The sequence below is a fragment of the Phoenix dactylifera genome, chromosome 10 (genome assembly GCF_009389715.1).
Source record: "Phoenix dactylifera cultivar Barhee BC4 chromosome 10, palm_55x_up_171113_PBpolish2nd_filt_p, whole genome shotgun sequence".
NCBI lineage: Eukaryota > Viridiplantae > Streptophyta > Magnoliopsida > Arecales > Arecaceae > Phoenix > Phoenix dactylifera.
In genome coordinates, this window is record NC_052401.1 from 13,526,310 (window position 1) to 13,551,469 (window position 25,160).

Sequence of the window (25,160 nt, forward strand, 5' to 3'; positions counted from 1 at the left end):
AATTCAAATCTCCTAATTGATCACCTAGACAACTGCCAATTGAGGCTTAGCCACACGTGGAAGCCCTTCTTGGCGTGCGGATTGGAGAATAGGAAGGAAATTTCAGCTGCAAGCAAGAGTCTTCTCCAAGTGGGACTCCATCTTGCCGCATAAGATCAAATCCAACTCCTAAGGACTCTATCCTATTTGACATGTAGCCGCTCCTAATTAATTAATGACCCACTCGATGCCTTGGACTCAATCTAATTAGGTGTCGAAGACACTAACCCATTGTGAATTAAATCACTTATTACAAGGACTCAATCACACCACAACTTGGACTTGATTTTTTCCTCACACACCTAGACCCAATGTGCCATGCTCAACGAAATAAGGGTGATGCTCCCGCATCACATTTGCCAGTTTTCAAAAACTACGTTATCCCTTAAATGTATAGGATATCTAGCATAGGCATGTTTGGATATCTATGTAAGTTATCCACGGGATAAACTGCTGACCCAAAGATTGATTTTGATGATCACAAAACTTTGAAGTATAATTACTAATGTTTGTGTTGCAAGAAGAAAGATAATTTGTTTTGCAAGGAACATAGTAAGTTGGAAAAATACAAGAAGCTCTCAAAAGCTCTTAAGAAAAGTTTAAAGAAAGCCACACTTTATTGGCCCAAGGTTCAAGTTCAAAGGATTCAAGTTGGAGGAGCAAATTCTAAGAAAAATTCAAAAGAATAGTCCTCGAGTCGACTCCTAGATGTTCAGAGTCGACTCTGGCACTCTGGAGTTTCAAGGAACAGTGCTCGAGTCAACTCCTACTATTCACGAGCCGACTCCTGCAGGAAAAGACAGAGAACTGATTTTTAATGAATAGTGCTCGAGTCGACTCTTACTATTCACGAGCCGACGCCCGCAGAAAAAGACAAAGAGCTGATTTTCAATGAATAGTGCTCGAGCCGACTCCTGCTATTCACGAGTCGACTCCAAGCATGCAAGAGCCGACTCCACTACGACTGGGATGCATAACGGCTAATTTTTTTTGAGTCCAACGGCTCTATTTTTGTCTCTAACGGATAGATCTTTGTTCCCACGCCATCCAAAGCTATAAAATCAAGAGGAGAGCAAGGGGAGAAGTAAAGAAATGGGAGAGCATCTGAGTGAATCGCAAAACTTCCTCTCCAACTGTGTGCTGCCTCAGTAATCCTCTACGTCGTGCGAAATCAGAAGAGGGTCAAGTAAAGAAGAAGCCAAGTTCTTTCATCTGCAAAACTTGTTTGAAGGCTTCTTCTCTTTACTCTATTTGTTTATATTGTTATATCTGCTTGTTTGAGAAGTTTGTATTTGTTTTAAACTCTTATTCTACATCTTGTAACTTGATTCAAGAGGTTAAGGGTTGTTGGTGAGCTAGTGAAAACCAATGTTGTAGGTTGTAGTTGGTAATCCGGAAAAAACTAACTGGGTTGGATTGTGAGCCCGTCAAAACAGTCGAATTGGTTCTAGCCCGTAAAAACCGACCAAGTTCGTTGTGATCTCGTGAAAACAACAAATTAGGTTGTGAGCTTGTAAAACAACCGGCTGTAATCTAAGGAATTATAGTGAAATTTCCAAGAGATGTTATGTTAAATAATTTAATATTATGTTATATTATGAAAAATTAATTTATGCTAATATTATAATATTTTATATTTTTATTACTGTATTATACTATAAATATAATATTATTACATTATATCATAATACATGGATATGTTATGCTAAATAAATTAATATTATATTAAATTATTATGTTATAGTATACAATATTATATTACTATATTATAATAATATTATATTACATTATAACAATATTATACTATATAATATATTTATATATTAATATATATTATATTTATTATAATTTGTTGTATAATACTATGCAATGTTCGTTATGGTCATTTTGTCATACCAAAAATACTTTCTTAGTTTGTTTACCAAAAATATGTTAAAATACTATAGTATTTTAGAAATGTAGTTACCAAATAGCAAACAACTTTTTATAATAACTCTACTTTAGAAAGCTCTACTTCCAAAAGCTCTACTACCAATAGCTCTTCCAAATAGGATCTTGTTGTTCTTTGACTTTTTTTGAATGTATCTGAGACTTAAGTCATGTGAGCAAGTCTGAAACTAGCTCTATAAAAATTGGTCATATCTAACAAAAATTTAAATCTGATGGTCGGGCCGGCCCAGCCTGGGAATAGCAACCGGGCCTAACTTCTGCTGTTTAGCCCGGCCCGGCCATCAGCTGAAGATAAACCCTACATTTGAAACACCAATTTCTCCGTCATCGTCATCACAGAGACAGAGAGAGAGGGAGATGAGTGGATTCGTGGGGGCGTTTTGGGGGACGCGGACGCTGGAGATCGTGAAGCGGAACTACTCCCCAGGTCTTCTATGGAAGAGGATCAAGCTCACCACCACCCGCAAGGCCAACGCCAAGAAGCGCCTCCGCCGCATCTGGCAGGTTTTATCCGCCCCTCAAATATTCTTCTTCCCCGATCTATTTATCCCCAATCATCTAAGCTCAGGGCTTTTAATTGGAGTTAAAGTTAGGGCAATGACCCGCCTGAGGAAGTACAGTTCCGGTTTTTTTTTTTTTTTTTGGTAAGAATGCAATTATTCATCGTACCAAAATTTAAAATTTGATGCTTTATATTTCGATTCATCGAGCAATAGGCTTCAATTGCGATGATTAATGCCTTCATTTTTTTGATTTCTTATGGATACATAGTGGGAACCCATCAAAATCGAACCTTTCGCACTTTTATTACAGAGTGGATGCTTGAAACAACTTATGAGGAAAATCATATCTTTGTATTAGCAAGGCACAATCTGCTTGCATATGATCTGATCTGGTAGAGTTCTGAAATGTCTTTCTGGTAATGGGAAAGATGAGTGATATTGTTTTTTAGGGAATGCCTGGGTTGGGGATATTGAAGAAGCTGAATGGAGATTTGAAACTGGTCTTTCTAGTAGTAATGTGAATTTATGTGCATATGTGGATCTGTTCAAGTCAATAGGATAGTTGGAAGTGAGTAGAAGTGTATTTAAACAAATAGCTGCATCTCTTGGAAAGTGGAAGCTATGCATAAATATATAAAACTAAATTAATCACGAATGTAGACCCTGACTGTTTTAAGGATGTGGAGAAACGAGGGAGAAAATCCTCCTTTCTATAAATAGGATCATATTAGAAAAGGGCCTTTAAAGTTTTAACAAGACTGGAAGTGCACTAACATCCTTTGAGATGAACGCAAAATGCAATGCAAGATTGTTGAACATGAACCATTATGGTGATAGCATCAAGCACATTCTTTTGATGGAAGTGGTGGGAAATCTCAATGTAGAAAGAATGGTTGAGGAAGAAGCATTAAGCACACTGGAAAGGGCTGAGGTTGATTAGTAATTATGAAGTCTTTTTCCTCTTTTCTGCCTTCTATGATTGCAAAGAAGTTGCAGTCTCATAGTTAGGGTAGTTGTGAGTAGTAGTCCACCTCATAATGGTGATGGTGGATAAATGGGCTCGAATATGATCAAGTTGGAAGAAAAATTGAGTTTCTATCTCTTAATTGGTGAGAAATGCAGCATTGTGTAGATTGGGCATCTTACTATTAGGACACCCTAGCAACTACAGTGACACCATGACCAGCTCTGGCTGAGAAGCAGAATTTTCATTTGATTGTAAAGAACACTTTTGACCCTATATATTTTCATTTTTAAATTGAATGAAAGTAATGGAAGGCATCGTTCTTTTGTGTGTCAACATGTTATGCCATTTCCCTAGTACTGTCTGTGTTAGTTTTTCTCTTCTCTTTGTTCTGAATCCAGCTAGTTATCACAACAAAGCCATGATGTATAGCTCAATAGCCACTGTTCATTGAGGCGAGGAAGGTGTCATCTATGCGTGAGTTTGGGTTATGAATTTAAAGTAGAGAACAAAGTAAATGATAAATCTCCAATGATTTAATTAAATTCTACCAATTCAGTATTAGAGGTGACGTCACAATTCTCCACGGATCAATTTAAAACAAACTATGAAGGGCCAACTGAAAGTGCAGTTAAGCAAAGTTCAAAATAAAGCCTAAAGGAGAAGCCCAAGATGTCTCTGTCATGAAATCCATTCCAACACTGCTCATTTTGACCTTCAAATTTTTTGTTATTGATTTAAGTCATGCTAGCTATTATTAGTTTCTAGTAGTTTAAAAGTTGAGTCTATTGTTTGTCTCCATTAGAAATTGGGCTAAATATTTGGAACTTGTTCCTATTTGAAGAATAAAGTTGAGACTTTTTCCCTTTAATGCTATATTTTTGCACCATGCAAAAGTTTTTTTTTGGAGGAGGCCTATTTTGTTTTGCTCCTCCCTTTATAGTGGATTCTTCAAGGGTGTGTGTTTAGTGAAGACTTGTGTTACCTCCTTATCTCCCATTTTTTTGGCATCAATTGGTATAAAGAGCTTTGAGTTCATGATGTCCAACCATCATAAACCTAGACCAAGCATGGAAGAGTGGTTTGTGAACATGACTTGCAGGATGTTGATATAGATAACTTGACAAGATAAATGCACCATCTGCAAAAGTGTCTTGCAGACAAGGCTTTGAGATGTGATGAGTCTTGTTATGCGTTGAAGTATGAAAGTCATAGTAGGATTCAATTAGTGTGGTACATCCTTTCAAAATCTTACGAAAATGGTCACTTACGTGATTTGGCAGGACAGGATACAAACAGCTTTAGGTCATGCGCTCGACGAGTCAACCACTCCTCACCCCACTTCTCCTCTGACTCTCTTCCCACGGGTTACTGACTTTGCTTTGCCCAGATAGAACCAGCGCTTAGGTACATGAAGCTTCTTTTTACCTATGCTCTGCACTTCACCCGCTTTGGTAACTAAAGTAGAACAAGAAGGCTGTCCTCTTTCATCATGCTCATGGTTAGTTTTGGGGAAAAAGGCTTTTACCATCATGACACAAAGGGAAGCAAAGTTAAGACCATCTACATGTACAAATTGAGAAGGCATGCCTCTCATCAAAACCAATGAGAGTAAGAGGCACAGATTGACTAAACCTCCAGCTATGACAAGGAACCAAAGAAGAGATCTACTTCATATTCAACATGAGGACAGCAATAGAGATATATTATTTATCTTCAGCATATCTTAACCTATCAAGCATCCCATTCTAATATTGGTCAATAATGAAGCAAACTTCGTTGTTATTCATCATCTTATTTTTCCAAAATTTGAATATCCTAATGATCGAATACAGATTAACATTCCATTGACTCATCAAAAATCTGATGAGATAGAGATAAATATTCTTTAACCAATTGAATGGAAATTATGATGGAGTTGAGCAGATATATGAAACAATATAAGTATCTCTTGATGAAAAAGCTTTTATAGAAGATGAGAAATTCTAACATGTCAAAAAAGTATGCTTAGGGTTAATTCTAAGAAAAAAAAACTAAGTGGTGTATTGGAGAATGTTTGGGATGCATCACCAAATTCTTGAGAAATCACCAACTGGAGGAGCATGACATGGCGATGTTCAGGATCAAGTGAAACCTGCATTATGGTCAAGCAAGGTCCAACCTAATGTTTAAAAGAGAAGCCCAGGCCATGAAGTCTGTGCCATGAAGCCCACTACATAATCCTAATTTTAAAACTTTAATTATTTATTTGATGTTTGCATTTAAAGTTATCGCTTGTTATTGTCATTAACTTCTACTAGAGAATTATTCTGTGATTACTATGCTTCATCTAGAAATTTGTGCTATTAAGACTTGTTTTTATCTAAAGCGTAGGGGAGACTTGTTCTCCCTGTGCTATGTAACCTGTTACATTAATATTAGGAAGAAGCTTCTAATTGAGCTCAAGGGTAGTGATCTTGCTCGTATCTTTTATAGTGGATTCCATGAGAGTGTGCATATTTACTTGATGTAAACTTGTGTTATCTCTCTGCATCTTCTAGCATCAACAAGGACTTTTGGTGGTTATCCAATTTAATAAGAGCCTATCAATTTTTATATGATAGTTGATAATTTATGTAACCAATGTATGATGAAATATGTAAGTGAAGGAATAGATCTACAATGTGGTCCAAAGGTTGAAAGCAGTTTAGATATAGTATATCCATATCCACTAAGGTTCGGCCGAACTGGACCAAACTGCCTTGTTTGACTCATATCGAGCTGACCTATGGTAATGTGTTGGTTTGTCCATTAAATTCGTTTTTGGCTTTGAACCGGCCAGAACGGATTCCGAACCGATCAAAACTGGCCGAAACTAGCCGTGAACTAGCTGGTTTCGTTCGAACTCGGTGCGAACCGTCCAGTTCGCACTGGGTCAACCTTGTTTGGAACGGGATCCCCTCCCTCTTTCCTTCTTTTAACACCTGTTCCTTTAAAGTCTTAAGGCCTAAACGGCTCCCCCTTCCCTCTAATTTGCAAAATCATACCTATTTAACACGATTGAAAAAAAATTCAAGCCTAAATGAGGTGTGTTTCCTCTCCTCTATTTTTCTTAAAGCTCTAAAAAAATAGCTCAAAATTTGTAAAAAACGGAGGTCATGCATTTTTTGATTTGGGCTTGATTTTATGATATTTATAAATCTAGGATGATCTACATGATAACATATTTTTTTTAATTTTTGGATTATATATAATTTAAAAATTAAAAATATATATTTGAATTTAAAAAAAAAAAAATATAAAAATAAAATTTAAAAAATATAAAATCAGAAGTGTGTTAGGAGCTTGCAAGCTACTCTCTAGTAAAATTTGATATCAATTTATTGAAGTTTTGATCGATCATGCGCATAGTGGCCTAGGAGTAAATTTAAAAAAAAGAGAATAAATGGCCTTTGATGCTTGCCCATGAGTTTAGAAAAATATATGTAGCATCCATTAATGGTTCTACATAAATCTGAGCTGAAATTAATTTTAAAAATATTATATTTAAAAATAATTTTTAAATTTAAAATTTATTAAAATATATAATTAATACTAAAACCATGAAATATTAGTATATATTACAATAATTCAGAAGTTTTTTTGAAGTAGAAAATAATTTTTTTTTTTTAAATTTATGATATTTAAACATATTTTTAATTTAAAAATTATTAAAAATATACAAATAAATAAAAAATATAGAAAAATAGTATTATAGATTAGATAAATCAGATATATTTTGTGAGGTAAAAAAATTCTTTTCATTATAAAATTTTTTTGTTATTTTTAAATAATTGACAAACTGACGTACTTGATAAACCTATAGAAATAGAACCATAAAAAAAAATAGATCTAAATCATGACATTGGAGGTATAACTGGTGCAATACAGAGTTCAAGAAGGCAGGATAATTAGGTTGAAGCAGCACTTAGCTGGTGGTTACTCCGACGTATCTATATGCGAGAAATATCCACATAAGGTTCGACAACTGATGAAGAAGTACTTTGCTAATTTCAGAGCAATAAAGGAGAGGATTTCCAAGAAGAAAGCAGAGGTGGATTGCTGAACGACAAAGCCACCTTCCTATCATTCTAGGGCATCAGAAGAGACGTCTGCTCCAAATGACGAGGAGACATAGATCCAAGCTGCCATGCAGGTGAGCTTGGATAATTAGTTGTAGCATAATGAGATGGTCAAGTATAGAGCTCGATTTTGGCCTTCATACTATGAGTCGGTTTTTGGTTCTGCGAGCAGCAGGATAGATCCAGAGTTCAAGAGGACCTTCTTAGTTAGGGACCATCAGCAAAGGCAGTAGCCTATTGCATCTATGCTGGAGGCTTTTGGTTGCAAAAAGAAGTAATCAGGGAGATTTCATCAGGAGCAACCATTCATAATTTAGATCTACACAAGTATGCTGAACCGACCGAAACCGGTCGGTTCAGCCTGTACCGAACCGGTGCCGACGGACATCGGTACGTACAGCATATAAAACGGTTCTGACCCAAATTGGTCGGAATCGATTGGTTCGTGCTTGGACCGGTGCGAACTGGCCGGTTCATACCGGTACAAGCCGGTCTTTCCCCGCGCATGGCGCGCGGGGCTGGCGGAGCCCGCGTGGCCTCTTAATGCCACAGAGTGGCAATGCATCTAACGCGTCCGCGCGGACGCGACGAATTTTTTTTTGGGAAACGCATGCGGACACGCGAGCGGAGAACGCGCGCCCATGCGCGTTTCCCCGCGCAGGAATCGCGCCCGCGCATGATTCCCCAGCAGGGAATTGCGCCCGAGCGCGGTTCCCCGCGCGGGGCACCGTGCCCACGCGGGCTCCACCCCGTGGGGCACTAAATGCCATAGAGTGTGGCATTTAACGCGTCCGCCGGACGCGCGAGCAGAGAACGCGTGCCCGCGCCGATTCACCGCGCAGGAACGCGCCCGCGCGCGATTCCCCAGCAGGGAATCACGCCTGAGCGCGGTTCCCCGCGCGGGGCACCGTGCCCACGCGGGCTAACATTAAATGCCACTTTGTGCATTGACGCGTCCGCGACGCGTTTTTTTTGTTTTTAAAGTCCGCGCGCTTGTGGCCGCGCGCGCGGCTTCGGTTCGGTACGGTTCCAAGCGGTACCGAACCGAAACCGTACCGGTTCCGGTGCTCATCGTACGCTGGTACAGTCGGTCCGGCGAACCTTAGATCTAAATACTTTCTTCAGCAGGAATTCGAAGCAGCAGAGGGTTGACATAATTTGAAGAAGGATAAGAAGGATATGTGGCGAGCTGTTGGATCCTAGTTTCACTTCAGCCACATTTCAACGAATGTGGCAAACAATACGTACTATAGGTCTGCCATTTTTTCATGTAGATTGTCCGGTCTCGGTGTAGATCCTCTAGAACTGAAGGATATCTACGGTGAGCTTCTTCGCAATAATAAAGAGCCTAGAAAAGTGGATTGCCTTATGCAAGAGCAAAGTTGCCCACATATGGACTAATGATGATATGTGATGGTTGGATCCAAAGTCCCTGTACCGGTCCGGTAGGCGTACCGGTTCCTACCGGACCGGTACGGGCCGTTGTACCGTGCTCCGGGCGTACGAACTGGAAAGCTCTCCCCGCCGGAATCGGGGAAGAAGAAGAGAACTAGAGAGAAAGCGGGGAAGAGAGGGAGAGAGCCCACCTTCGCCGCCATCGGAGAGCCGCGGAGGGACGGCGGAGGCCGGCGGGGGCGGCGGAGCCCCGCGGGGGCGCTGCGGAGGCCGCGTCCGGCGGTCGCGTCCACGTGTTTCGAAAGAAACAGGGGACGCGGCCGCGTTTTTTTAATTTGGGGATTTTTAAGTGAATCGGTCCCCGTCCCCCGCCGCCCCCCACCGGCCTCCGATGCCCTCCGCTCTCTCCGATGGCGGCCGAAGTGGGCTCCCTCCCTCTCTTCCCGCGCTCTCTTTTTTCTCCTCGTCTTTTTTGTCTCCGCAAAGAAACCAGCCTGTACCGGTTTCCACGGCTCCGCCGTATCGGTTAGCTGGCCGGACCGGTTTGTATCGGCCCGTACCAGGCATACGCTGGTTGGATCGGTCCTACCAGGTAGAGCATTATCAACTTCTTGATATATGAGGTACGAAACTTTCTTTTCACAAGTTGTGATACTTTAGATTAGGTGCACAATGCCACATACATCCTCAAATTATTGGAGGTGATTGATTTGGTAGGAAAGGAAAAATGTCGTGCAGCTTATCACTGATAATGGCACAATATAAGGCCCGCGGAGAAGATCTTGATGGAGCGGCAGCCACATATTTTCTAGCCCCCATGTGTTGTACCTTGTATCGATTTCATGTTGATGGACATTGTGCAGATTTATAGAGTGCAATTACAATGGAACAACCCATACCATTACTAGATATATTGATACTATACATGGGTCTTTTCACGATGAGAAGGTATGCAGAGGAAGATTTGAGACCAAGAGTCACACGGTTTGCTGCTAACTGCAATATACTTGGTAGCCTTTTTGAGAGGAAAGCAGCCCACGTCAGATGTTGTCAATTCCGAATAACAGAAAAGTAGATATGCGAGGACCGACATTGAAGGAAGAATTGTTGAGGACTTGGTAACAAGGCAGACATTCTGGCAGCGGGGCGACTACGATAGTGAAGGCTATTAGACTATTGTATGAAGTGCTTTGGACTGTGAACAGTGAGAGGTATCTCCAGATGGGCTTCTTGTATCATATGATAGAGGAGTAGACATTCTGGTAGCGGGCGACTACGATAGTGAAGGCTATAGACTATTGTATGAAGTGCTTTGGACTGTGAACAACGAGAGGTATCTCTAGATGGGCTTCTTATATCATATGATAGAGAGGACAAAGATTCAGATTAAGGAGGCAAATCCGACGTATGCCTAGGAGTACATTAATCATTGAGTGGCGGTGGGACTACCAGATGGGTAGGAACTTGTAGCTAGCAGATAAACAAGAACATTGAAAATTAGACTACTCCTGTAATTATACAATTTTACTAAGGCAATAACGAACTCTATCTGCAGCATATTACCTGATCTCGAGGTTTCAGTACACCGTAACAAGAATCGATAAGGATGACGAACTTTTGTCCGCTCTGGCAGAATTGTGATTTACAAGATGGAGCATGATCCAAAAGTCGCGATCCCTATATCTAGAAGAGGTAAGTTAACTTAAGTGACTTATGTAAGTTAACTGATATTTTGAATTATTAACATATTACAACACATTTATTTCACAGATCAAAATATTTAGAGAGGGTACTAACAACTTTAGAGTCTTGGTAGCTGTCGTAAGTAAAAAAAGTAATGAAGCCAGATATATTACACATCAGGAGAACATTTACCTGGCGTTAGATGGTTACTAATATGATACTATCTTAAATTTAATTTTCTACAATGTTTTTGTAGCTGAATGATGGATTCATTTTGGTTTGTTCGCGAAAAATTTTAAGTGGCTGGCTATCCGGATTCTTTTTTAGACAGCCTTCTTGAGTGGCTGTGAGCGTAATTGGTCCATCTTTCCCCTCATCCACGGCAAGCAAAGGAACCGTTTGACATAGAAATGCCTCAACGACCTTGTATATGTTCACTACAATCGAAGGTTGAGGCTAAAGTGCATTTAGGAGGAAGTGGAGCTAAAGTACAAAGATCCAATCTATAGTGCTTTCATTGATGATGAGGATGATCTTATGATCGGATGGCTTTGTGGGCCAGCAGCAGGAGCCGAAACTTGAAGAGCAAGGATTGCCTTCATGATCGGCAAGTTTTGTATTTAGCAAGCTAGGGTTGATGTAGGGCAATGAGCAGAGAGCAATATTCTACGTATCCTTCTTGCTGATCAGCCACAACCATATTAAAGCCGGTCATCACATGACTCCTTGTTTGAGACATCCTCTTAGAGATATGATCGAGAGATGCTTATATGAGGCCACTACGCTATCTAGCCAACTCGATCAGGAGGGCGATATACGTTTTCCAACATAGCTAGACAGAGAGTGGCATAAAGGATAAGCAGGCAGAGAGTGACACGAAGGGTGAGCAGACAATGAGTGGCACGAACGGTTAAACAGGCAGTGAGTGGGCATGAAGGGTAAGAAGGCAATTGCCTAGCACACCAAAAAAGAAAAACAAAAAGCACTTGTAGCCCCAATGGAGAGTGTGGAGGAAGAGCCAATTCACTCAGATTCAGAGACCAGGAGCAGGAGTTCTGATGGTCATTAATCTGCTGACTAGAGAGAGAGTGGGAAGGCATGAGACCACTGTTTATGCGATAGCTATAGGGTGGTCTTGAATTTACCAGTAAGTCCAGTTTATGCATGCTACATTGGATAGGGATCATGATGCATAATCTGGTAGAGTTCACGAGGATTCAATTGTATATAGAAGACACACTCCTCGAGGTCATTTCAGGAGGATACAATGCAGCAGCAGATAACCTCGTACATGAAGTATGATTCATAGACGTATTAGGTTTTGAGTTGTATATTGGATTCTATTATCTATGGCCATAGGCAGCCTCTGACCCATATGGATACGGTTTATAAATATGGTGCGTCTGAGGCATCTTCCGATCGCTATACTACGCAGCCTAGAGCATCTTACAGATTAAGATTTTGCTGCCGGTTTATTCGGATTGGTTCCTTCACAGCCGTTTTATCAGCCATTTTATCAGCTAGAGAATCTCTCAGAGCTAGAGTTTCAGCGAGAGATCCGAAGTGCTTATAATTTGGAGCGCGTTCCTTATGGGATGAAACATACAAGACTACAACAACCGCTTGGTTAGAGGGGTGGGCTGATGTGCCTTCTGACTATGCTAATGATTCAGATATTCGATGAGATTTTAGATATCAATATGTATGTTGTACTTTAAATATATGTATTGATTTATTATTTTAGATTTTTTATCTCACTATTTGATTTGAGCAAAATCTGTCGAACTGGACCGAACCGCTTGGTTCAGGCAGTACTGAACCGACCTGGTGCAAAATTGGATTAGTTCGTTAATAATATTCGATTCTGGCCTCTACCATTCGTAATCGATATTGGATCGGCTAGAATCAGTCCTTTACTGCTCGGAACCGACCGGTTCGCACCGAGTCAATCTGGTTTCGAACCAGGTTGGGTGTTATTGCCACTGTCCCCACTTGATGTCTTTAAAGGCATCAGGTGGCATTAGGAAGGCTCGAGAAGGCCTTTCCAAAACTATTTGAAAGCGGCTCCGCCGCTTCTCAAAAAATCTAGAAACAATATCGATTCAGACTATCAAAAGAAGGATCCAAGGCTAAATAAGGTGTGCTTTCTTTCTCCTATCTCCTTCTCTTCTTTTTTATAATTTATATCATTTTAAAGCAATAAGTTGCGTCATTTAGATTAAATCGGAATCATAGAAACATCAAAAAATACCAAAAAAAATATTAAAAAAATATAAAAAAATCAAATTAGACTTAAATTCATCGAAAAAGTTCAAAAAGAGTGATTACCAATTGAATTTTTTGAAAACTCCAAAAAAAATTAGGGTGTGCTGGTCTGTGAACCAGCACGCCCTACCGGTTTGGTTCGGCACTGAACTGGTACCAAACCGTATCGGATGCCGACTGGTACGAGTCCCTGATACCGGTTCGGCAGATCTTAGATTTGAGGATATTTCATGTTGCTTCTTGTAATATGTAATATCTCACCAATCATTTTATGTTTTGTATCATTTTAAAACAACAAGATGCATCGTTTAGGTTAAACCGAAATTATAGAGACAAAAAAATATCAAATTTGCCTTAAAATTATTGAATATTTTGAAAAAGATTGATTACCAATTAATTGAACTTGAAAACCCCCCAAAAAAGGGCGTGCCGGTACGGAACCGGCATGTCCAAGCGTACCATGCTGGTACGGTACCGAACCGATGTTGTACCGACCCCCGTCGACAGGTACAAGTCCCAGTATCAGCTCGACGAACCTTAATATCCACCCTTATTTAGCAGATATGGATGGGGATAAGGACATCAATCATATACTAAAGTTCATATTTTTATTTGTTTTAAATGGATACAAGTACATGCTAAACATTAGTCATACCCGTATTTTTTTGAAATGGTTATGTATGTTGAGTTGAATTGCAATAACCACCATTGGAGATCCAAACTTTGAATTTTCAAACTTGTCTAAATAGATTATTTGCATGTGCATTGCCATGAAAGACTTCTTTTTTTTGAAGACATTTGCTATTAGAGTCTTAGAAAAGCATACATAATCAGTCACAAATCCACCCAGTCATCAAGGTTACTCAACTTCTTAATCTCCAATATTTTTGCGTATTACAAGATAGAACGGTTGCATGTTTCTATTGCTCATTTCTATTCTAATCCCACATGCCCATGTAGCAAAAAAGCATCAACTCTATGGACCCACAAATTAGAAGAATGTTGAAACTGATGGAGAATCAAAATTGAAAACATAATATTCATTGAAAGAACTGAAAAGATATCCCAAAAGATCTTGACCACGAATTAGGAGTGTAAACAAACCAAACAGGAAAGACCTAGGTGTATGTCAAGCTTGGCTTGTTTTACGATGGAGCTGAGCTCAAGCCAACTCATTTGATTCCAAACCCGAACTTGAGTTGTTTATGAACAAACTCATGAGATCTAGTGATAGCTCGAGTCTTTCAAGAGTCTCATTTATATAGTTTGAGATAACTTTTCAAGTTAATGCTTGAATCATATAGTTGAAATGTATTCTACTCTTTATAAATTAAGCTATATTTTTTTATATTGATAATAATAATTACAATAATATATGCTATTTATAAATTCATAATTTGAGTTGAATCAAGCCAAGCTCGGGTGAGCTAAGCCTAGCTCTAACTCTGCTCACTTGCTTACTAAGCGAGACAATCTTGAGCCAAATTTTGATTTGAGCACAAGCTAGCTTGCGAGAAATTTGTTTATTTGATAGCCCCACTGTTGTGGTGCAACTTGGGTTGGGCTCAACTCGACCTACTTGCCTAAACCCCTCATTGGGTAGGGTTGGGTTGAGTTTTATAAATTTAGGTTCTGCTTGGATTGGAAAATCCAAACCTAACCTCAAGTATGGTTGGTGTGTGACCCAACTTGAACTCAACCAAGCTCATCTTAACTCAGTCCAACCTGATATATAAATAAATAAATTAATAAATAATCCATATTCCTGTTTAATTTATATTGCTTGTTTATATTATTGTAACTTACATCTTGTTGTTACTGTTGATGCCACTAGCAAGGGTGGCAGAACCTACTGCTAGTAGTGCAATTGCTGTGTGTTGAGCGTCGATAGTGGACAACCCAATATCTATTTTATTTTTTGAATTTTATCTCCAAATACAAAACACAGAAGAGCAAAAAAGAGAAAATGAATTGGAAAATATACTAAATTGATGCCTTGAATTGATTGTTTGTATATCTGTGAACATGGATGAGATTAATATAAGGGTAAGTTTAACGCATACAGGTTATTTTCATCAATTAGTCTTATATTATACTTTTTCTTTGTTTTTTTTTTTTATATTTATAGACTGTCTTGAATCCTAGCAGCCTGTCTTGTGCCTATTATCTTGTAAAACCATGGGGACGATCTAACCTGATCCGACTAATGCAACCAACCCAAATTTAGATTAAAATGGTGATGCAGGAGCATTGAACCCAATCCCTCTGTGCGTGTTGAGTCATTTGGAGATCGAGTCCTTTTTGTTTGGCGTGTTGAGTCAATTGAAGTTTGGGTCCCAGTGCTATGAAACCACGTTGAGTCCATGGCGTCGAAGAGTCCTTGAGTGATTAGGGGTTTGTCTATTTGGTCCATGTGGCGTTTGGGAAAGAGTCCTAGCTGATTTGGACTCTTTTCCATTTGCTATAAGGAGTCCTAGTTATTTGAGAGTCTTAGTTGGTTTAGTTGATTTCGTCAAATGATTGATTTGATTTAACAAAGTTCATGTTTAGTTGGAGTCCTAAAATTCTGATTATAAGAGTCCATGTTTAACCCAACCTCTTACTCTATAAATAGAGGTGGTTGAAGAATAAATTTCAGAATTTGATCACTTGCTTTTCTTGAAACCGTGAGAGTCCTTTCTTGTGAAGGAGAGAATTCTTCTTGCTTAGTGCGACGCTAAGAGGCTAAAGGAAGCTTGGTGAGACACCATCATCTTCTCTTCTTCCAACCGTTGGATTGAGTGAGGGTGAGATTCTCTCGTTCTTTCTGTACTTATCCTCCCTTCACGCCATACCTTGCTCACACTCACCTTAGAATCCTTCTTTCATTAGAACACCTATGCCTCCTCCACGCCCTTAAGCCTCTCATGTCCAAACCCAAGTCCTTTTTGGGTCCAAGCCAACTCCATCAGCCCAATCCCCCTAATTTTAGCGACCAACCATTGAACCTAAGCGAATCACTTAGCCATCTTCTTCCATCATCTTCTTCCTCCTTCCTTCCCTGAGAAACCTAGCCGCCATTGATAGAGAAAGAAAAGAAAGAGAAAAAATAGAGAGATCAGCCGCCGTCCAACTAGATTTCAGCAAGCACCCATCCCCGCTGCGTCAAATGGGTTCAGGTTGGGTTGGTTTAGAGATACGAAACCCAAGATCGGGTTGGGTTGGGTTAAGCTTGGGGGATAGAGGGTCGACTGGGTTAAGGTTTGCCCTCAACTTGATTCATCCTGTCCGAGTTGCTTCCCTATCTACAATGGATTACCTGACGAATTAAAAAGTCATCATTCATTATTCTACTAAGTTCTGATTACAGAAAATATTTAGGAAGGAATGGGTACCTAAAGATAAAACTATGATATAAGCAATCATCCCCCATCAAACAAGAAACACCCAAAACTCTGCAGAAGGATTCACCTATGCATTTCAATCAAATATAAAACTAATGAAAATGAGGATGGAATGATAGAAGCAAGCCAAGAAATGATTAAAGGGAGAAACCAGATTCAGATTGCAAGATGAAAGAAAACCATTAAAAGGTGGATGTCAATAAGAGTTAAATGAATTCAAAGAAAACCGCCGCTGCCATTACTGCTCCTTCCACCGCCCTTGGTCACTCCATCTCAAGTGCACTGCCTCCTCCTTGTCCAGTTCAAGAAAGAGGATAGATGACAGAGGGGTGATGCTGGGTGGTGGTCATTCTCTTTAGTAATGACAGTATACGTAGCTGGGAGATCAAAGGAGTGAGATGGAGAGAAAAGTGGAGAAACAAGAACTACAATGAAGCGAGGTTATGGTCAGTTGTGGTGAAATGGAGATGGATTGAGACTTGGCAGGTGTTAGGCAGTGGGGCAAGGACAGAGAGGTTGAGAGGAGAAAGGAAAGAGACCGAGATTGGTTTCAGTAAGTCACCAGGCTTTTAGTGTTAATTTTAGTCAGCTAGCAGGATCCAAATCCAAGAAAATACTCTGAATCTGGACGCTCATCAAGATTTAAGTATTTTTATTTCTTTGATCATATCTAAATCTGAATTCACATTGGATATGCATTCACGTATCCAAATCTGATGATATTCAAATGCGAACCCAAATTCTGTTTGATATTATCCAACTCAGTTTCAGCCCTGTGGGCCATAGTTGCAAATCTCACTAGTTTGACTATTCTCTCCTCATATTTATCGAGTCTTTGTGAAAAGAATCAAAAGACGAACAATATGGGATATATTATTTCATTAGTGCCTCTGCCAATATACTGTGAGAAAACCTCATGGCTGGATTTCTAATGAGACTATGAAGCTCTTGCACTAGTGGGTTCTGACACATAAATCCTCAATATAATAAATCTATTAATGAGCCCGCCTCTTTTGTAATATTTATTGTTGAATAGAAAAGTCTATATTGAACCAACATTTTATCTAACCCCATTAGGTAAAATCTAATCGTAATTTAAAGGGTATCCATGCAGACTTCATTAATTTTCTATTCATAAATAAGAACCCAATTTTAGATATTCAAATATAATTTCTGATATTTGATCTTTGTTTTTAGTTTTAACTGCTCAATAAGGCTTATGGTTTACTTTCCAATGGTATATTTGTATATCTTGAAGTCTTTAAGGAGCTGTTTAGTTTTCTTTGATTTTCTACAAATAAGATACACACTAAACCTGATATTTTATAAAATAAGTATATGAACTATAAAACTGAATTATCAGGTTTTGCCAGTTTCCACAAAGCTTGCTGTAGGAAAAGCAACCAAACAAGGATTACGGTTTCCAGGTTTTGTGTGAACTAATTTTAGTAAATCCTGACAGCCAGACAATCTCTAAGGATCTGTTCCTTCTTAATTTGTACTGGAGGCTTGATAAACATTCCATTCGAAGCAGGGGAATCTGAAGCGGTGGTCAGTGCGTAGAAGTTTTGTCAGAAGTGAAGCAAAATTATGATTATCTCTGTTGCCAAGAGAAACAAATTCGTACATCAGGATGATTTATTTTAACCACCACCTCATTTGCCTTAGCTAGAATGACACCTTGTACATATTTTTCTTTAAAATGATATGCCCCCTGCCTCGGCTGTGCTGTATGCTGCATGACTTGCTTTGGTTAGTTGCTTATTCATTGGTTTAGTGCTCGGCATGAATCGATGTCATTTAGCTGGCTATTCATGTCCTTGTTCTGGTATGATCAATAGGCATATCCATGGCAGGATCCCATTTTAGTGTTACAACACACTGGTCTCTCGATCAATTAATGAATTCTACACATTATTTTGCCTGCTGGAATTAAAATTGTTTAAAAATCCTTTAAAATGTGCCACTTTTGTTGCAGAATGAGGCAATCTTGAGGGCTTGTGCTGAACCACCAGCAACAAAAACATCAAATTGAGGGAGGACGCCGGTGGCCTGTAAACCAGACCAAAAGGGTATTGAGCATCGGGTAGGCCCCCGAAGGGTCTGCTTTCGTGCTTCCAAGCTTCATGCAACCAAATATTCTTCTTTGGCGAATTTCCAATTGGAAGAAAAACTTTGTTAATTCTCCCTTCATTTAGAGGATGTCAGTATGGTAGCGTTGTATTAGTCATTTTTGCTATTAATTTGGAATTCCAAGACAATATGATCTACCTTCTAAAGGTTATTACTTTGGAAATTTCAGCGCACAATCCAAAACTGTGTTGGTTTGATCCTTACTGAAGCCATTAGATTCTTTTCTTGTGCTAACTATGTGATGTTACAGTGTGTTGGGCCGTAGGATGATCTACGTTCATATTAGGTCATCTGAAGCCTGTCATTTCCAGTAGTTCTGAAGAAGTTGGTAGACAACATGGCTTTGTGCCTGCAAGAGGCTGAGACATAAGAACTACCTACCATCACTGACCTACCTGGTTTTCACCAAAATTGGTGCATTGCATGACAATCCATTGATGATGGATTAAGAGAGGCATGAATACATACATATGCATGTGCATCTTTGAAGCAGTCCAATTTTGTTGGCGAGGACGAGGAGATGATTGTTAAATACCATCTATCTGTATTGACATAGCAGTCAGAAGGCATTTTTTGTTCCTAATGGATTGTCAGATAATCTTCTGATTGCAGAGTGCATGGATAGTGATATATCATGATAATCTTCTGATCTTGTATCTCTCCCCCTCAAGTTTATGACAACCTATCAAAGAAATAGCAATGTCTGCTTTTACTTGGATATGAAACAAAAATTTCCCTTCGAAACAACTCATTAGTTTACACCATCCACATTTGAATATACAGCTATATAACCTCACATCAATCTGATTTCTGGAGATTAATCTTGTAAATTATCTTTCCATGGTAGTCACATCAATCTGAGATTAAGACTAGTGCATATTGGTGTTATTCCTCAGATTTTTTTTTTTTTTTTTTTTGGGAGAGAAAGATTTGCATTGTAGCACAGGGAATACATTTGGAAATAAATGCTTTGTGTGTTCGGTTCTTATTAGTAATTGGATCAGGTTGAGTCCTAGACAAGTTTCTCCTCCCCTCCTTTCCTTCTTTGCTGGATTGCAAGGCAGGGCATCCTCATGTGGTGTTCACATGCTGGGCGACCGCACAATTCCAACTGCCCACGGTCCCCACCGTCCTTTAGATAATCAAAGAGCCATCCTTTCAACTCTCAACTAGATTTTAAATGCATGCATGATGTCTTGCTTTCTTGTTCTTCTCAAATTCGCTCATCAGGTGGTGGTTAGTCAAATGTCTCTTAAATCAGTGCTCGTCTACCATGCCGGCAGGTCCCACGTGCTTCATGACGACAACCAGCAAGTCAGCAATCCAATGCCACACTCTTGTCGGGTGTAAACGGGTTGGATTCACACAAGATCCAAATCCCATCCCGATTGCAGAATGGATCCAATCTTTTGTCGGGTAACCAAACATTAACTTACAATCGCTATTACCATTCAAGTATATGCATAATTATCCAATATTTGTATTCACTTATTTCCAGGACTTTACATATTTTCTCCGTTTAAGATCATAGACTAGGTGCGCTCTAATGCCATTTGTAACAATCTAGAACCTCATCCAGAAAAGCTAATTAGAAGACATTATTTGGATTTATTTGTTCTGTACATGTACCTAAAATCTCTTCGAGAAATGACTGATGTGTGATTAAACATATACTCGCATGTCGATTTATTTTATTCATTTATGTAGGACCACATGCCTTTTTTGGCAACTCTGTGCCTACTCTAATTAGAGATTATCTTGCTCATAAATGGGACGGGTTATCGGGTTGTCCGGTATCATCTGCTGCACCCTATAAAGATAAAGGCCAATGGAAGGGGTCAAAGAGGGGGTGCAGGGGAGCTTTCATTGAAATGGGGATGGAAAAGGAAACATAGGCGGTGTCGTGAACGAACTGCCCAAGCTCTAGCTGGATGATGATCCCAAAACCACACTCACAAGAAACTTTGGTCGGCAGTTCTCTTTGGGGGGTATGTCATGGCTGGCACGTAACGTGTAAATAATATTATATGTCATCAAAAACTTTGGTAGTTTTACTAAGCTAACCTATTGACCATACTTTATCTACTGTTTTCCTCCTTGTTCTCATCTATTCTATGTTTTGGGAAGTGCTATAATTTCCAAGACATGCTGACCCCACCACCTTCAACATCAGTGCTTTTAATGTTATTTTAAGCTTAATAACTTGTACTATAATATTAGTAATGTAGATTTCTATATCTGCCACATGCCTCCTATCCATGAATAACAAATGAATAATCTGACATGCAGTTTTTTTTAACACCGTCCATTAGTATAAAAATCTTAAGTAATGACTTAGTTTTGCTGCCATACCACAATGAATGGTGTCTCACTAGAATCACCAATCAATTGGCCTTTCATAGTGCATCCTTCTCCTGAAAAGCGACAAAACAAAATACACTTTTGATCTTATTATTCATCAAACTTTATATGGAGAAATCTGAATCAGGAGATGAGTTGAATCATTCATCATTCTATAACCTACCAAATATTCATTGATACCCTTGATGGAGCGGTTCCACCCTTTGCAGTGCAATACTCTTTATTACATAGGTGCCACAAGTATCTTCCCCTATTAAATTTGCAAATTTGGTAGCTAATGCTTTGTATAATTGATACCCTTTACTAGCTCTCCTTGAAATGATCACAAGCATTAGCTTTCAAAGTTGCTAACCTACTTTGCCTTTCATATTAAGCTTTCCACCCCACTTAACGGTTCCCATTTAGTATGAAAACATCTCCCACCGGCCTAGTTTGATATGTGATTTCGATAATCAGATGTTAAAGGAAATCTTTGTTTTTCCTTTGTTTGTATAAATGGGTTATTCAACAGAAATGATCAGAACTCCAAATTATTAAGAACTGCTAACAATCCTAACAACTGTTTTTATTAAGCTTGAGCACGGCGACTCATTTAGATACCGAAAAGTATCAAGCAGTTATAAGATATCTTATTGGCTTATGATGGTCATAAAGTGTTGCTATGAATAGGTTTCTATATAATGTAATAGCTTGCATATGTATGTGATTAGCAAAATATTATGATTTTTTTAGTTTGTATACTAGTGAAATTCATCATGGATGTTTAAAGTTACATAACGGTCCTTAAAAAGTCATGACACAATCACGTACCAATAACTCATCGATATCTTTACAAATAACGTAAAGGTCATTATAAGTCGCAATGCAAACATACATTTGAATTAGTCTATGCTTCAAGAAGCATTAAGAGAGTGTCCAAAATAGATTTCACCACAACTTGCATAATGTAATATATGGTCTTAGATAGAAACTACCAAGGATGAGCAAAACCAAGATAATATTTATTGATTACAGTCATTTTTGAGTGATGGTTACCTCAAGCCTATGGAATGGGATTCAACTAGTGTATTCAATTTGTCTAGATGATTGTCTTATTGTCATATTCTCACATCAGAGTATTCTCCAATGTCCTGGTCACTGACCATTTCAAACTTTCGGATCAATATAGATAACCTTGGGACAGACAAAGTTCATCAGAAGTGGTCCAGCTAAGAGTTAGCAGGACTAAGCAAGATGTCAAACCAGTCATAACATCATAAACCTTGAAAATTGTTTAACAAATGGACCACTTTTGGATGTTGAAGTGCTCCAAGCAACCTGAAATAGTTCTATTATTATTAAGAATGGCACTTTTATTTGTGATTATGGAACAATAATTCTTTAAGGTATTAAGAAGAGGGTGTGTTTGGTGCAATTTTCAGATTACAATGACATTCTAATTGATGTGTTAGAAATATTATTTCTTCTTCCAGACATTCTTTTTTGTGTCGGAAGCAACACCTAGCTGCTTCAATCAGCAATGGAGTTGGACAGTAAAGTTTTCTATGGATTTCAGCATAAATTACTCTTGCAAGCTTGCTCTTAATTTAGTCATGTTATTGACAAACGCAACTTAGGAGTTTGAATTTTTTGATTTATCACTGCCTTTTAGATAGGCTAAGAAGCCATGCAGTGGTCTTTGAATGAGTTAACTGCAAGGTTTGTTCATCCACCAATATGGCCCATTTGACCAAGTCAGAGCTGCATCTCAGCAATAAGCACATCAAAGTGGGGGGGTCATATTCTGATTTGATTTGCTCTCCTCTTGTCAAAACAAAATCTAGTGCAAATATTCTTGGCGAATATGGGTGCTTGCTAAGGGACCCATATTCCCCTTGACAGCTCCCCTTTCCTCTGTCTCAGCTGACCCTAAAGGCTAAAAGCATCTCTTTCACAATCCACATGGAGATATGCTTCCTCTTTCTTGCTCTGCTTTCCTTCCTCTCTTTTCACCGCATTGGATCCTCTTTTCTGCTCATAAGAACCATTTACCTTCTGGTACTCTTAGTCATCTGAACTGAGCACCAGCTGCAGTTACCTTCATTTATGTCCTTCACCTCTTCACTCATTTATACTGGATAATCAGGCTTTGGCAAAAAACACCATCAATCTCAGATGTCAAAATTACACAAGATATAGAACTAATCAAAACATCAAGGTTCATTAAGAAAAACATCTCTTCCACATTAGCAATAATCTCTTGATGCTCCACAAAGATCTCTTGTATCAAGTTGTTAGAAAAAGAACACTTACAAGAGATGAAAAGACTAGAATTTCTGAAGTTAAAAGCTCATGGAGGATCTCCGATTAAGAAAAAAAGGAAGCTCTGAGTTTCGATACAACGAAGCGAAAGAGACCTAAGCCTCTCTTCCTTATGGAGGTGACCTACTATTGCTGCAGGTAGTTTCATCTCCATTGCTAGATACATCAGAAAACTCCGTGACACAGCTTGACTCTGATGAAGAGGGTCGTGGATCGCTATCTCTCAGACCCATGAAATCAATGAAACCAATGCCACCATTTCTACTTTGGCTCTCTTCACGGTATTCTTTGTCATCAACGCCCATCTTGGCAGCTCTTTTCTTCTTAAATATGCGACAGAGCACCCAATCTTCTGTAGGAACCATGGAACTCTGCATAAAAGCATTATAGAATTTAATTAATCATCTCCAATTGCAGTTGTATTTATTTTTTTCTTCTACTCACTCCTGAGACATTCACAATATGCGTCAACAATTAGCATCTTTAGTCAGGCCAGGAAACTGATAAAAAACAAGTACTTAATGAACTACTCAAACTACATGGTTAAAGCTATCACCAACTAGCACATATACATGGGGGCCTAAGGGTATGAGAAGGGCTAAAATTCTTCTCTACAACAGAGTAACTGGGGACTCTTTCAGTGGGAATTCTCATGGCATAGTTCCTACCAAGTACAAGCAAGCACTCTTTTAAACTAAACAAGAGGAAAGAGATAGGATTGGAAGCTCACATGAGTTGAGTTCTTTCTCTGGGGGAAGGCACCAGCTCTAGTCTCGGGGCCGGCAAGGCGATACTCGTGCATGATCCAATCAGTTCGAGACCCTCTTGGAGGCTTGCCATGATAAAAGACCAACACCTTCTTCATCCCCACCACCTGGTTGCTCCTCAAAGCTACGATCTCCTTGTCCTTCCCTGTCGCCTTCCAGTATCCGCAGTCGGTAGCCCGGTTCAACCGATTTCCATTCGGATACTTGGCCTCTCTAAGGTAGAAAAAATACCTCTCTTGCTCCCACCCACCTAGACATCAGGAAGGGAAAGAATAACCATGTTCAACTACAACTCAATACTGCAATCAATCATCATCATCATCATCATTGCATGGCTCTCAACAACTAACTAAAATGATTATGAGAAGACTTTCGCTTTGCAAATTATGGTTGTCATCATGATGTTGATAAAGTTGGAGCTGGTTTTACAAATGTTTCATGTATTAAAATCTTGAACATAAAAAAAAAATGAAGAAGCAGTGCTACTGACCAGGCAAGTCCCAAGGATTGTATTTGCCGAGATCGACCTCAGGGATGATGGAAGCTGGCAATGGACAGGAGAAGACCTTCCTTGTGAGGTACTGGACAACAAGCTCTTCATCAGTGGGGTGGAATCTAAATCCAGGGGGCAGCCTCAGCACTCCATGCCTCATGACACCTGGCTTGTCCATGACCAAAGGCAACCCTCTTCTTCACTTGTCCTTGGAAGTGAGAAGCAGTATCAAACACTTGAGCAGCCCAATTCCAAATGCGTTAGATTAAAAGCGCCCATGTTCCATTCTGCTTGTCTCAAATCCAAGGAAGAAGGGGGGCAAGAGAGAGAGAGAGAGAGAGAGAGAGAGGAGGAGGACCAAGGAGGGGAGGTGGAGTTGGGTTTGTGAATTGGAAAAAAAAGCGAGGGGGGGGACCTTTATAGTAAGATTGCGGGGAGAAGGCGACGATCGCTGTGGCGTAAACCAGACTCAAACTCTTTGACGCATTTTAACAAGTGCGTGGCGATAGCGATTTCGGAGGTGAAAAAAAATATTAAATTCTTATTACAAAGGATAGCAGAACTTTTTTTTTTTTTTTTTGGTAGAAGCTGCTAAAAGCCGGGGGAGAAACGTCAAAAGTGTGCCTTGCCCGCTGCCCGACGGCCAAGGGCTCTGTTCTCGCTGCTCTGGGGACCTATTAAATTCCTTATGGACTTACCTACCCTCACCTGTTTATGTTATTTACGGAATAAATTGGGGAGGTGATCGCCCACCTGGAGGGTCGTTTTGGTCATTTCGCTCCGCCGTTGGGGCAGGGGTAGTTGACGTCATGCTTACAGCTGG

General features: G+C 39.4%; 2 protein-coding genes across 2 annotated transcripts; one reads left to right on the forward strand and one right to left on the reverse strand.

Moving 5' to 3' along the window:
• Positions 1 to 2,283: 2,283 nt before the first annotated feature.
• On the forward strand, positions 2,284 to 18,623 carry LOC103697815. The gene is made up of 2 exons (XM_008779754.4): positions 2,284 to 2,493; positions 18,261 to 18,623. Exons 1-2 carry the CDS (start codon positions 2,347 to 2,349, stop codon positions 18,315 to 18,317), a joined length of 204 nt encoding a protein of 67 aa, XP_008777976.2. The 5' UTR covers positions 2,284 to 2,346; the 3' UTR covers positions 18,318 to 18,623.
• Positions 18,624 to 22,951: 4,328 nt separating this feature from the next.
• On the reverse strand, positions 22,952 to 24,737 carry LOC103697816 (NAC domain-containing protein 83-like). Its single transcript, XM_008779755.3, has 3 exons — positions 24,335 to 24,737; positions 23,808 to 24,094; positions 22,952 to 23,448 (listed from the first exon to the last, which is right to left on the reverse strand). Exons 1-3 carry the CDS (start codon positions 24,513 to 24,515, stop codon positions 23,188 to 23,190), a joined length of 729 nt encoding a protein of 242 aa, XP_008777977.2. The 5' UTR covers positions 24,516 to 24,737; the 3' UTR covers positions 22,952 to 23,187.
• Between the last annotated feature and the right edge of the window lie 423 nt (positions 24,738 to 25,160).

What these genes read in the sequence shown, in the direction of transcription:
- LOC103697815 (XM_008779754.4), top strand. Translation starts at nt 2,347, where the DNA reads ATGAGTGGATTCGTGGGGGCGTTTTGGGGGACGCGGACGCTGGAGATC. An exon ending in GCCTCCGCCGCATCTGGCAG is followed by an intron (nt 2,494 to 18,260) that starts GTTTTATCCGCC and finishes CTTTTGTTGCAG; the next exon opens with AATGAGGCAATCTTGAGGGC.
- LOC103697816 (XM_008779755.3), bottom strand. Translation starts at nt 24,515, where the DNA reads ATGGACAAGCCAGGTGTCATGAGGCATGGAGTGCTGAGGCTGCCCCCT. An exon ending in CAATCCTTGGGACTTGCCTG is followed by an intron (nt 24,095 to 24,334) that starts GTCAGTAGCACT and finishes CCTGATGTCTAG; the next exon opens with GTGGGTGGGAGCAAGAGAGG. An exon ending in AGAGAAAGAACTCAACTCAT is followed by an intron (nt 23,449 to 23,807) that starts GTGAGCTTCCAA and finishes GCTTTTATGCAG; the next exon opens with AGTTCCATGGTTCCTACAGA.